The sequence below is a fragment of the Lepisma saccharinum genome, chromosome 10 (assembly GCF_977018435.1).
Source record: "Lepisma saccharinum chromosome 10, izLepSacc3.1, whole genome shotgun sequence".
NCBI classification, from domain to species: Eukaryota; Metazoa; Arthropoda; class Insecta; order Zygentoma; family Lepismatidae; genus Lepisma; species Lepisma saccharinum.
The window spans coordinates 15,361,094-15,374,491 of record NC_139238.1 but is presented as its reverse complement, the minus strand read 5'-3'; the positions used below and the strand labels follow the sequence as shown (position 1 = coordinate 15,374,491).

General features: G+C 38.0%; 1 protein-coding gene across 2 annotated transcripts in view; it reads right to left on the bottom strand.

The window, feature by feature from the left end:
• Window positions 1-13,398, bottom strand: part of LOC145994227 (kynurenine/alpha-aminoadipate aminotransferase, mitochondrial-like) — a 30,805-nt gene that overhangs the window by 13,139 nt on the left and 4,268 nt on the right. For both annotated transcript variants that reach the window (XM_083130323.1, XM_083130322.1), the window contains exons 2-6: window positions 10,976-11,052; window positions 10,360-10,528; window positions 8,816-9,008; window positions 4,828-4,956; window positions 1,146-1,289 (exon numbers count right to left, since the gene is read on the bottom strand). In XM_083130323.1, the coding sequence (XP_082986449.1) occupies window positions 1,146-1,289; window positions 4,828-4,956; window positions 8,816-9,008; window positions 10,360-10,528; window positions 10,976-11,042 (702 nt within the window). In that variant the 5' untranslated portion in view covers window positions 11,043-11,052. The remainder of the gene's footprint in view (window positions 1-1,145; window positions 1,290-4,827; window positions 4,957-8,815; window positions 9,009-10,359; window positions 10,529-10,975; window positions 11,053-13,398) is intronic.

Here is a 13,398-nt window from a genome sequence, read left to right as displayed (position 1 = left end):
TATATCAACAATAACAATATTACTCTTATATTTAACGTTGTCATATTGGGCTTTAATTTTCAGAACACCTATTAGTGTGAGACTTTGGTATAACTTTTAACAACCTTTTCAACCAATGTAGTGTGTGTTGAACAATTTTGAGATGTTGTTTGTGATTATAAATCACTACAAAATGTTTACTAAACTGATGAGATGAGTTTGGACAATTCAACGATTGTTTCGTGGTGAAGGCACATAGTGGTTCGGATCCCACTTTAAACTGTAAACTGTGCATAAAATGGATTTAAAACAGCAAATCAATGAAACATTTTTTCGTGTTGTATGTGAGTGTTTTACTGCTATAAAAGATAATTCCAGAAATTATGCTGGCATTATTGCAATAAGTGTAGTGCCCAGCAGTTTCGTAGCGAAAGGAGAGGCGACAGAATGTTTTTAAGTAATACGTGATGTATTTTATCTTCATTTATAGTTCATCTTTATTATAATAAACACTAGCGTATGCATAATATTTGTTCGGAGGAGGCAGGAATTATAAAGGTAAACATTACATAGCTGCGTTCAATGGGGTGGGCGTTTGCACAATGTAAATATTTTGTAAATACCAATTTTAAACCTCTATCTTAAAAGTTGTTCAAGGACAAATATGGTTATCAAGGTTATTTTAAGGTTGGTTTGCATTCAATGCTGATTTTTCTTTATTCCTTTCATTTGAAAAAAATATATTTTCTTAAAATTTCGGGAGTGGCCATAGTCCCATCAGCTCTCTACTGCGTACGCCAGTGATTATACAACTGTATTGGTAGAACAACTTATCATCTTTTTACAATCTTCTACGATTTGCCCTTTGGTCGATACGTACGGTGGGATACATGAGTATTACCGTGCAAATTGTCCAGGACTATTTTCATTAATAATTCTCTTACATCCTATGTGTTTATAAGCGATGGATTTTTATGTATGCTGGTGCAGAAGTTGCCAACAGCCTGTTTTGAGTTTTCTTTTAATTCTTGAAGTTCTTATTGGGTCAAATAAAGTCCACGAACATGGCGATGGACAATTTGCACGGTAATACTCATGGATCCCACTGTACAAAGTTATAGCTGAGTTCGAATTCTGACCATGGAATGTTTTCATTATCAGCTTACCTTACCGAACTGGACAAAGTAATACGGATCATCTTCAAGGATGAGGAAGTTGTACTTGCAAGCTAGTCGGTACACTTCACGTTTTCTTTCGTCTGACGTCACAGTTCCGCTAGGGTTGTTTCCGGTAGGCACTGTGTACAACAGCTGAAAAGGAAAATAGTTAAAATTATTATCAATGCTCATTTTCTCAGCAGAGTTCAAGGTGGATACGTACACGTGGATCCGTCCAGAATATTGAACGAAAGTGATTACATGACGTCACCTGGTGGAATTTGACATTCGGAAGAATCAGAGTATTGGTTAATGGTTTCTTGCAATTAACTCCCCACCCTTGCGAAGTTATTGTTTTCGGAAAGCTTTAATTGGGACAAGAAGGCACTTCGGAAGAGACATTTTGTGCATATTTGCCATATTTGTAAGGGTATCCACATGAAGAAAATGGTACTGAATTTGAGCTGAATCGGTCTTTCTTATTATCTTCCTCTTTTTGTCTATCTCTCCATAGTCTTTTTCTCTATCTTCTCCTCTATCATTTTCCTCTTTCTACTTTACTTCTTTTTTATCTTTGTCTCTACCTATTCCTTTGTCAGTCTCGCTTTGTCTATCTTATTATTTATTTTATTTCTATTTATCTCTTAAGCCCGCATCACACGGAACTGGATATCCAGTAGGTATGCCCTAGTTGGCGCTGGACTCGCTACCCATTAGCTAATTTTCACCTCACACGATACTCATCAGCTTACTTGTCGATAGACTTTTGTTCCCATCTAGAGATCACGAGTGAAGTTGTAATGGCGGCCGCGTGAGATGCAAACAATGTATCACTTCACATTTTTAAAAGCCGATAACTATTCAACCGAGAGGAAAAACGTTTCATATACAATGTTATTGTGTACAAAACAATAGCGCCGCTTAAATACATACTTTACAACGTTTACTGTACACGTATGGAAGAATATTTTAGTTGTTTCAAATGTAAACAAACACCGTACACTCAGCATAGATGGTGTAACTTGACGTGCCTTTAATGCTGTATACGTTATACATTGCTGGAGCAACACTCGGAAACCACAGACAAAAACGCTCCTTTGCACACTCACAGATTATCTTCACATGGTGAAACTTTGCCCTGATTGGCTGTTGCACAGAATCCAGTCGAAGAAAGCAAGTAGCAATTAGAACATGTCTTATTCCTCCAAACCAGTCAAGCAGTCAGCCAGGCAGCCATGATTTCTACCTAGAAAGTCAGTTCAGCGCCAACTAGGGCATTCCTACTAGAAATCCAGTTCCGTGGGAAAAGGGCTTAAGTCTTGTCTTTTCTCTGATACATGGGAATAAAACATTAACTAACTAACTCCCTAGCCTTCTTAAACCCGAAGGTTCATGGCTGCAGCAACACAGGCCTTCCATCTTTCCCTATCTTGAGCAAGTTCTATATACTCTTTTCCATCCCTACCGATTTCCCTTAGGTCCATGTCAACGTTGTCCCTCCATCTTCGTCTTGGCCTTCCTACAGGTCTCTTACCATCAGGTTTCCCAACGAGAATCCTGTAAACTCTTTCCTCTCCCATTCGTGCCACATGGCCTGCCCACCTAAGTCTTCTTGATTTAATTATTCTAATAATATCTGGACATGAATACAAATTATGTAGTTCTAAATTATGTAACCTTCTCCTCTCACCTGTTTCCTCATCCCTTTTAGGTCCAAAGATTTTCCTAAGGATCTTATTTTCAAATACTCTCAATTTATGTTCCTCTTTCAATGTAAGGGACCAAGTTTCACATCCATATAATACTACAGGCAAAATTACTGTTTTGTATATTTTAACTTTTAGTTTTTTAGATATTAAACGAGAAGACAAAAGTTTATGAAGAGAGAAGTAACATGCATTTCCTGAATTAAGCCTACTTTTTATTTCCTCTTTAATATAATTTTCATTTGTTAATATTACTCCTAAGTATTTGAATTTGGAAACTGGTTCAAACGAGTTGTTATCAATAATTACATTTTGATTATTACCTAACACTTGGTTTCGGCCTGTAAGCATATATTTATTTTTCTCTTTGTTAACTTCCAAACCTATCTCTTTAGCAGTTTTGAAAAATATTTTAGCATTATTCTTAATTGTATTCACATCATCCCCCAGTAAGTCTACAGCATCTGCATATGCTAACAACTGAGTCACACCATTTAATTTTAGTCCTTCTTTAGTTTCTTTTACCTTCCTAACAGCATATTCTAAGGCAAAATTAAAGAGCAATGGAGATAATGCATCTCCTTGTTTTAACCCATCATGAATTGTAAATTTGTCAGGCATATACCCACACGAATTTTACTTTCTGTTTCACTGGTGCATATTTTTATCATACTAACAAGCTTCTTAGGTATTCCAAACTCGACTAATATATTATATAATTTATCTCTTTTGACCGAATCATATGCTTTTTTGAAATCAATGAATAGCTGATGGACATTTTGATTATATTCCCACTTTTTTCAAGTGTCTGTCTGATGTGAGAAATTTGATCTGTTACGTTTAAATCCACATTGATAATCACCTATAATTTCATTAGCATATGGGGTTAGTCTTGTTAAAAGAATGTTAGATAATATTTTATATGTTGTTGAGAGTAGAGAAATTCCACGGTAATTATTGCAGTTCATTTTATCACCTTTTTTAAACACAGGAACAATTATGGATTCTTTCCACTGTTGAGGGAATAAAACATGTGTGATGGAATTAATTTTATGCATATTCCTGTGCAAAATGCTTTGTAGAGTTTAGAATTGGGCACAATAACTTTTCCCTTCAATATTATAGAGGTTGTATAAAATTCTATAATATCCTTAAGACACAACAAAAAATCCTCTACTTCTTAAAACTAAAAGAATTACTAATACCCCGTGGCGCAACAGCCCGTGAGTGCCAGGGCCTATCTACCGACTGCTGGCCTCACTCCCACCTTACCTAGACTGGAGGTCATCCAACGGATTAAACTACTCATTCGTGGCTCCCCAATTTCCTCACGATGGTGGGTGGCCACCGGTTAAATATACAGGCCGAAATCTCAGGAGAAAAGTTGTTACGCTTCCGCCCAGGAGACTCGAACTTGAGCCAGTGTCGCCACATGAAGGGAAATTTCCCTTTTCGAGGGAAATTTAGACCTATGTTTAAGCCACAAGAAAAAGGGAAATTTGATTAAAAATACCAAAATGTCGGGGAAATTTGAAGATTTCAGACTCAGTGTTAGTAGACGTTATATTAGTTTCCAATTTCGGATCCATCATTTTTTGCTGTTCCTTCTTTATTTCTGTTTTGTTTATTTTACGTCACATCTTCGGGATGAATGATGAACAATGGGCAATGGACCTGACCAGGTTGAGAGCGTGAGGCATCTTGTTCATGTGATTAATTTTTTAACCTTTTCACGCTTTATACATAGGCCAACGAAAATACTACTACTACTACTACTTATTATTATTATTATATTTATTTTCTCATGTGAAGGGAAAAATTGGGAGAAAAGGGGAAATTTTGTTCCTTGCAGATTATGCCCTCAGATTGTGGCAACACTGACTTGAGCGCGTCCTTAGCCGGAGCCAAAAGCATGACGCCTTGCCTTAAACGCACGACTACGGTGCGAGACAAAAGAATGACTGAATATGTACTCAATATCTTACCTTGGGCATTTTATCCCAGTCCCCATGGCACGATTCCCAGGCAGATTCTAGAACCTCTCGTAAGATGTCAGGCTTCATCCCATCGCCATCTTCAGGCACTGGATAATACTTTGGATTGTAAGGTCTCATCTAGTACGAAAGGAGAGTATATTTTAAAACATTTCCACCACGTTTGTGTTTGTCATCTATTTGTACTACACGCAAACAACAGTAGTGAATTCACGTGTAACAATGAAAGCAAAGTTTTTCACACAATGCAGACAGTGAAGAAGGGGCGTGGACATTGGCGTGGTGGATTCCAGTGATATGTTTGGTGAATTTAGAAGGTATGGTCAGTTGGAGTGGAATGATAAGAGCATAGGCACTCTATCCTAGGGATGGATGTTCTTTGCAGGGGCGGCGCCAGGGGGCACTAACCCTTAGAGTGTCATATTATGTCATGTCGTCATATTGACCTCCGAATGTTAGATACTGAAGTAAGACAGTTATTATTGCATGCAACAGACAAGCACTGACAGAGATGTCGATATACATACTTTTCTGTACTGACGGCAGCCTCAATGAATCAGCGACCGTTTTTTCCCTCTCGTCAGCATTGTTGTTATGAATTTTTCTTGTTTTGTTTCTTCAAGTGGTCTGTTTGTGGTTTTCGATAATTGCCTATAACTTAATGTGAGTTATGTTTTCTTTTCTTGTTCTTTATTGCATTGTTGATAAACTGTTTATTTTCCGCCTACTTATTCTTCCTCACACTGGAACAAAAATTTCAGCTACTTTCAATTTCATTTCAGTCAGTAATTTATGTCAATCAGTGGCAGCGATTAGGGTAGCAGTTTTTGCTATTTTTGCTCCCACACTATGCTAAATCTTATCTACCAAGGGAAAGTAAACTGTCCTCCCCCCCCCCCCCCCACAGTTTTTTGAAAGGTTGCATGCGTGTCTAATGTTTTTCTTATTTTCAACGTCGCACCCACTAAATTTCTTTCCGCACCCCCTCAGCACCCATAGATGATTAATCCTGGCGCCGCCGCTGTTTCTTTGTAAATGTCCCTTCCATCAATTGCATCATATAACTATAGCTCTTTTCAGTTCTTACGGCATGCACTCTAGAAGCTGGCGGGGGAAGTGGGGAGCGGGGAACATGCCGCTGACCAACCAGAGAACAGACCACCTAGCGGTGGAGCCGAGAGTTACGCAGTTGCGGGAGGAAGCTGCAGCGCTAACTTCGTTCTGCACGTTGCTGTGTTGCCAATTCAAAGCGTTGCTGATGGTGTTTTGCCCCAGTGTTGATTCCTGTTTGTTATGAGCGGAATGTAGGAATAACATACGTGGGAGTATTTGTTGTGGCGTCGTGTACTGCCTAACTGCATTGTTTCTTCGATAAACGTGTATGTGGCATGTGATGTGACGTTTATTTGTACTCTCGTTGTTCCATTTGGAGATTTGTGTTTATGAACGCAGTAAGTATCGTACGATGGCGAACAGGATCGAGGTAGTTCGTAGCCAAGGCAGGAAAATAATCAGTAGGGTTCATGAATATTTTCAAAAGGAAGCAGAAAACAGTGGTCCTTTCGTAAGTGTGCACAAAGTGCAACAGAGAGTGTCGGAAGCTTGTGGAGTGAGTACGCGAACTGTGCAGCGTATTGTTAGGGAAGGCAAAGACAGTCTTGAGGCGTCGGGTTCCATGTCATTTGAATCACCGCGCAAACGAATCAAAAGGAACAGTATCACAAAGGCAATCGACGGTTGCGATAAAGATATAATAAGAAGAATTATCCTCGGGTATTAGGTAAAGGGTGAATATCCAACACTGAACATGTTTTCTTTGATTTGCATACATTAATAAGCTTTCAGTGGGAAGTTTCGTCATTGTGGAGGATACTGGGGTTCAAGTACAAAAAGAACAACGACGGTAGACGATTTCTGATGGAGAGAGCCGATATAGTTAGAGCCAGAGTAACGTTTTTGCGAGAAATGCATCTTCTCAGAAATAAGGAACCTTTGTCCTATATATGTATTTTATTTACTAGGTATATGAAACTAAACGTACATACATCAGAATTACGCTCCAACGAAAATCTGGCAAAATAAAGAGGGTGCAGGGGGTTTAAAAGTGCCCGTGGGTAAAGGTGGGCGCATTATTGTTTGTCACGTAGGTTCCAGTCACACTGGTTTTCTACAGGAATGTAAATTAGTTTTCAGTGGTGTTTGCAGTTTTTAGATACGCTTGACGAAAGGAACATCAAAGACGCAGTGATTGTAATGAACAATGCTAGCTACCATTCGGTACAGTTGCAAAGAATTCCTACAACGTATACACTTCATATCATACACTTATCGGTATTCTACTGACCACAAGATGGGGCTAATACGCATTCTCAGGCCTTACGCGAACAATGGGACGTCTATATTTCATGGTTCTTTCGATTTCAACTCGCCTTTCCCCCTACTCTGGCAACGCTGCAGTCTCTCTCTCTAACCGGCCTGTCTCGTTGCGCTGGATAGGTCGTTTCCCCGCTCTCCACTTCCCCTGCTAGCTTCTAGAGCGCACGCCGTAAGAACTGAAAAGAGCTCTCGTTTTCGTTAGCCAAAAGTGACAGAAAAGCCAAACCCAATCAATCGATGATAATGGGGCTCGTATATGTTTGTAGTTGTTCACCAATTTCATGATATCACCTTTCATCCTCATCTTCGCGATTATCCAAAAGTGTCGAAGTAAATTAAGGCAAATCAATAAGTCGTGTGTGTATATTAAACACCCGTTGTCTACGTACACGACAAGGATTATTTGTTAATTTTTTTGATGGGTCAGTCACAAAGGAAGCTGTACCAGATCGGGGCTATGACCTTCTACTAAGTAATTAACGTCACTGAGGAAAGGTTTCAGAATTTTGACTGGTATTATTACATAATAATACTTGCAAATTTGATTATAAATATTTCTTTATGGAAACAGTAGCAACAAAAATTGCAATATTTCAGGCATATTTGTAAGCTTTTGTAGTTATGGACTTTTGGAAAGGGGGAACTGTGGCAGAGGCGTCTCGTGAACGCATGCGGTGCATGCTGTGCATGCGTCAATTGTGGGGAAAAGGACAGCTTGTTACGACGAACTTCATGAGCATTTCTACGTTCTAATTTCTTCATATAGGAGAAGTATTTATTTTCCACAAGAGCGCTGAACTAAGCTCATATTACATTTCTTGGATCTGAAGTGAAAGAAAGTAATAATTCTTTTCCCACAATTGAGGCATGCGTTCACGAGACGCCTCTGAACTGAAGCATTGTTTTTTGAGGGTAATAAATTATTATGAAGGAAAATGTGCCTCCCCCACCTTGCTTGCTGCTCCCTGGAAAAAAACCTGCATGCGTCTATGCTTGTAGTTATTACTTTTAAGCAAATGTATCTATTTCATAATTGAGGGGTTGAGAACAGAAGTGTCGTAACTCCATTCAAGACAGTTTTGAGAAGAAGACACATTTAGATTACTTAGTCCTATGTTTAGCTGTTGGGGCACAAATATAGTGGTGCCTCTATGAGCAAGAATTTGAAACTTACGAGATAATTACTGCTAGCACTGAAATGCTGTAACTTCACAGTTCTAAGTTATACATGGAACTCCAACTGCACTAAAAGTGGAGTTACGCCACTTGTGGTAGTCTGAACCCCTCAATTATTATTATTTAACGTGAAATCCAGTCGTCTGACTGCAAATCCAGTTAGATTCGGATTTCCAACAATAATTGGATCTTGGCGAGAAACATGAAAAAAAAGTCATATCATACATCTAAAGTTGCAGGGAAAGGTTCTTTCTCAAGGTTAAAAGGACTTGTATAATGTAGAATTTGAAGCATTGAATATACAGGGAAAAACTACATACTCCCCATGCATGGTGTAATTAATTGTGACTTGAGCTGGTTTCTTTCACCACATTCTTGAGACGGCAATCGGAAAATTCCCTAGGATTGCAGCAATAAAAAGGCTCACCATGTCTTTGGCTGAAGCGTATACAGGCTCGTGGATCAGAACAGGGTATTCATCGCTGAGGGTCATTTCAAATATCTTGTTGAGCGTGTCCTGGCCACCCAAAGTTATGACGGTTTCATGATTCTGCCAGCCATTTGGAATCTTGTGGAGCCTCATTATTATGTCCTTCATCTGGGCGAGAAATGGTGGATACCTAAATTTACGAAAAAAAATATATATACATATATATATATATATATATATATATATATATATATAAAATAACGCAAATAGTAATAGCATTGTTGTATATACAGCCAACGGCAAAGATAATATAAAAAATTCAAATTTTTCACATTTTTTATATTTTTCATAAAATGTTCTTTTTGACCTAAAATTGAACCTAGATTTCCCTGCATCAAGGGAAATTTACCTTAATGTAGCAACACTGACTCTACCAAGCGCGGCGCAGAAAGCAGAAACAAGCAGTTTTCACTTGCCAACGCTGTTTGCAGCGGTGGGACTGACTCCCGCTTTCCGCGTGCTTTTAAATTGCCACTCGCTTCGGCTCCCTCGCCCTCCCCTTGTACAATATGGGAGGAAACTCAATCGTCAAAAGGGTGTGATGGAGAACAATCAGTAGCGTACATAAACCAGTCCTTAAGTTCTGTAAATAATTTAAATAAATTCTGGTTTACAAGCTTCTTTTAATAGTTTACGTAACGAGCAATTACCCATATGTTAAGGCTAAACGTATAAAAATACAAGAAAAAGTTTGTTTAGCGGCAGTAAACACAGTAAACGATAATATGGAGAAAACGCCACTATACTACAGGACAGAAACTTGATTTGGTTTAACCTTCTGGTCAGTAGTGGCGATTGGGTGCCAGAACTGAGGGGCGGGGCAAGGACAGTTTATTTCGTCGGGACAAAAAGTGGAGGAGATAACTGCCCCCTCCCAATTACCGCCAGTGCTTCTGTCCTATATTTTTATTCTTTTTTTATTGGGCATCCTGTGTTGTTATAAGGAATGGGTTTCTGTTGATGCGAAGCAGATCCTGTACTCTATCTATGGTGAATGTTAATTCTATGAAAATGGTGATTGTTAATTCCCGCACTGCATCTTTTGTCTTTAGGTATACAGTGAGTATTACCGTTCAAATTGTCCATCACCATGTTCGTGCACTTTATTTGACCCAATAAGAACTTCAAGAATTAAAAGAAAACTCAAAATAGGCTGTTGACAACTTCTGCACCAGCATACATAAAAATCCATCGCTTATAAGCACATAGGATGTAAGAGAATTATTAATGAAAATAGTCATGGACAATTTGCACGGTATAATACTCATGTATCCCACTGTACGTGTCAATGTCGGCATTCTTGGTTTGCAGTTACAATACAGCTTGTTTAATATTTTTTTCCACTTACATTTAAATATTTGTAATCTTTGTTTACAAAAAGCGTTGATATTAATTTCATACCAATCAATTTGATAAACAATTCTCTATATTTTTTCGTAAATACTTAACTGTTTAATATTGTTCCTTGAGTAAAAACTTACCCTGTACTAGGAAGATATTGTACAGCTGGTTCAACCAGATCTCCGTCAATCGCGAAGGTGGTGCCATCTTTCAGAGTAACCGAGAACGACTTGAAAGGGAATGTGTTGATGTCTGGATAACCTCCTGCCATCTTCATTGTACCAGGAAGAGCCGTGGCATATAGTTTATCTGCGAACGATATAATTAGCATATCAATGATTTACACACATTACACAGGGTGTCGCCATACGACAGTGCACAAACTTTCAGAGCATGAAGAGCTCATTGAGATGAACAACTTTTTTTGGTCGCCATTAGCCAAGAGTGGCACAAAAGCAACGTAAAAATAAGTAAAATGATTTGCAACACTGGTCATTACAAGATATTTCACGACGGTAGGTGCTTAATCCAAATAGATAAGGAACACTGATCAAATGTCTAATCTCAATGGTGTACTCTACTCAGAATTTCAGAATAGGTAAATTATATTCCATTTCCCCACTTGTGTTAGTGTATAATCGTTCGTTTTAAATTGGTCTCTTCACACAAGAACTATAGAATCACAAAGAAAAAGAAACACTAGTGCAACACTCAGCAAAGAGTTATTTTTGGCACATATGTACTAAAAAAACTTACCTAATTCTCTCAGCATACAGCATTTCCTTCTCTTTGTTAAATCGTTTAGAAACCTAGAGTAGTCCATGTTGGCAGCCCTGAAAATTTAAGTGTACATAATTATCAGTGAGCAATGTTGAACTCATGTCGAGTACGCTTAAAATATATTGAGCCACCTGTTTACGTACTTGTAAAAGGTAAAAATGTATACCACAAGAGGAAAAAAGTTAAATGTACCGCATTGAAAACCCAAAAGTATCTGCTTTTAGATCAAACCAAGACAAAGTGGTTTTAGCTCTTTCTTTATTCAGCAAAAATGATTGTAAAAGTGTATTTTTTGTGTTATGTACTTCAATTCTATGTAACTTTTAAATCTGTCTTAAAAATATGATAATTTCTTAATGATTGAAGGATGTTTATGTAGAAATATCTGTTCCATGTGTAATGTTGCTCTCATTTGTTCCTCAATTACAATGTTGCAATCTCAATAACGGCCAGCCTAGTGGCAATGCAATGGACATCAAAATCATCTTAGTGGAATAAAAATCTGATTTCGAAATATGATCTTTGCACATTGTGCGAATGGAAAAAAGTAAACTGAATTATTCCCTTGGCAACTGGATCCCACGTGTTTTAAATCTTGTCGGTATGCATGCACGAGCTTTGTTGCCAAACTTTCTCCACCCGCTCTTTAAACTCCACGTCCAACCAGTAGTTTGACAGGGTAAGTGAGCCAAAATGTTTTGTTGCTAAGCGAAGTGTGACGTCAAGTGAAGCATTCTGTAGACGCTCTAGTTGACCTTTGATTATTACAAGAGTTGCAGTTGTGAAATATAGACCTACGTGCAATTTCAGTTATGCCATGTCAGATGGATACTTACATTTTTACATTTCCAAGGTCTCATTTTTATCTTATTTTGTGGTTCCTTTCAAATCTCCCCCACGGCGAAGGCGATTTTCAGATGGAGGACGGGGGCTGTAGCCCCCGAAGACCCCCATCTTAATACGGGCCTCATAACGATTTAAATGTGCACATTTACGGAATGTAAAAACGTTACACAATTCCATAAGTCATTTTGTACAAAACTGCATAAACATAATATACTAACTTACCCATGACGGATTTAGTTGGGGGCATAGGGTCACATGTGTCCAAAAAGCCATGACTAAGTATTATGAAAAGGGATGACATTGTTATATCCCAACAAACAAAAAGATATTCGAGCAAGCAAAATAAAATACTTAACACCCTTTCCATGCTGCAAAAGACTACAAAGAAAAGTTTAGCGCAAATAGCCTAATCGCTATTGGATCTATTTGAAATTGAAATGTGCCGCCACTGAAAATCAAATCCTGGGCATCTTGATTGCAAGTCAATAATATTAATGTCTGAATAACGTTAATGCACAACAGAAAAAGCAGTGGCGGCGATAGCAGTCCCCCCTCCCTCTGCAGAAATGAATAACGAGACCATATATTAATCGAGGTTCATAATTTTTCCTTTTAGTTTCCAGTACGGTAGATTTGTACACAAAATAATCTAGCGAGAATTCAACACCACCATTGATATGCAAGAAAAATCGACTAAAATAAATAATAATAATAATGTTACATTTTACGTAATGTAAATATATTTTGAATTTCGCAAAAACATGGATCTCGGAGTCTACCTCGGGTCCTATTGGCTATAAAGGGACTCTAACGCCACTACAGACATTGTAGTAGTTATGTAGAACATGTTTCAAAATATTGCGTGCATTGTTCGAATTGTATTATTAATTTGTGGGTCAAGAACCATTGTTTGACACTAAATACACAAATACAAACACTTGAGTAATTGATTCCTTCGATTGCTGCGTCATTAATGTTTTATGTTAGTTTTCGGGAATTTTGTTTGCTCTTTACATTATGGACGTTAAAAGGTCCCACACTGCAGGATCTGGTGGATTATAACCGCCACTGAGCAAACCCCCAACAAGAACCTCGTTTTCTTTTCCAAACGTCAGGTTTCTTTTAATTAACTACTAGTTAACTAACAGAATGACTTAGGCTTTATGAATGTAATGAATAGGAGAATCCACTTCAAAGCAGAAGAGTTGCTAGAATTCTCTTGTTTCAAAAGTTTATATTGTACCCGAAGTACTTTTAAGTGTTTTTTTCTAAATACAAGTTTAATCCTAAACAGGAAATTAAGTCAAATATAATTTAAGATATTTTGTACATCGAATTTTATTTTACAGCAACTTCTTGCTACTTGTAATTTACTTGAACATAAATGCACATAGTGTCATGTAAAACACCAACTACTTTCTCTGTAGAGGACATCAATGCGAACAACTTTTCTCGACAACTGTTTGCTAGTCGAGCGCTCGTTTCAATGCCACGACCCATCGAACAATGGCGTGTTCTATCCTGAATGTATGCAATCCCTTGGATAGCTTCGT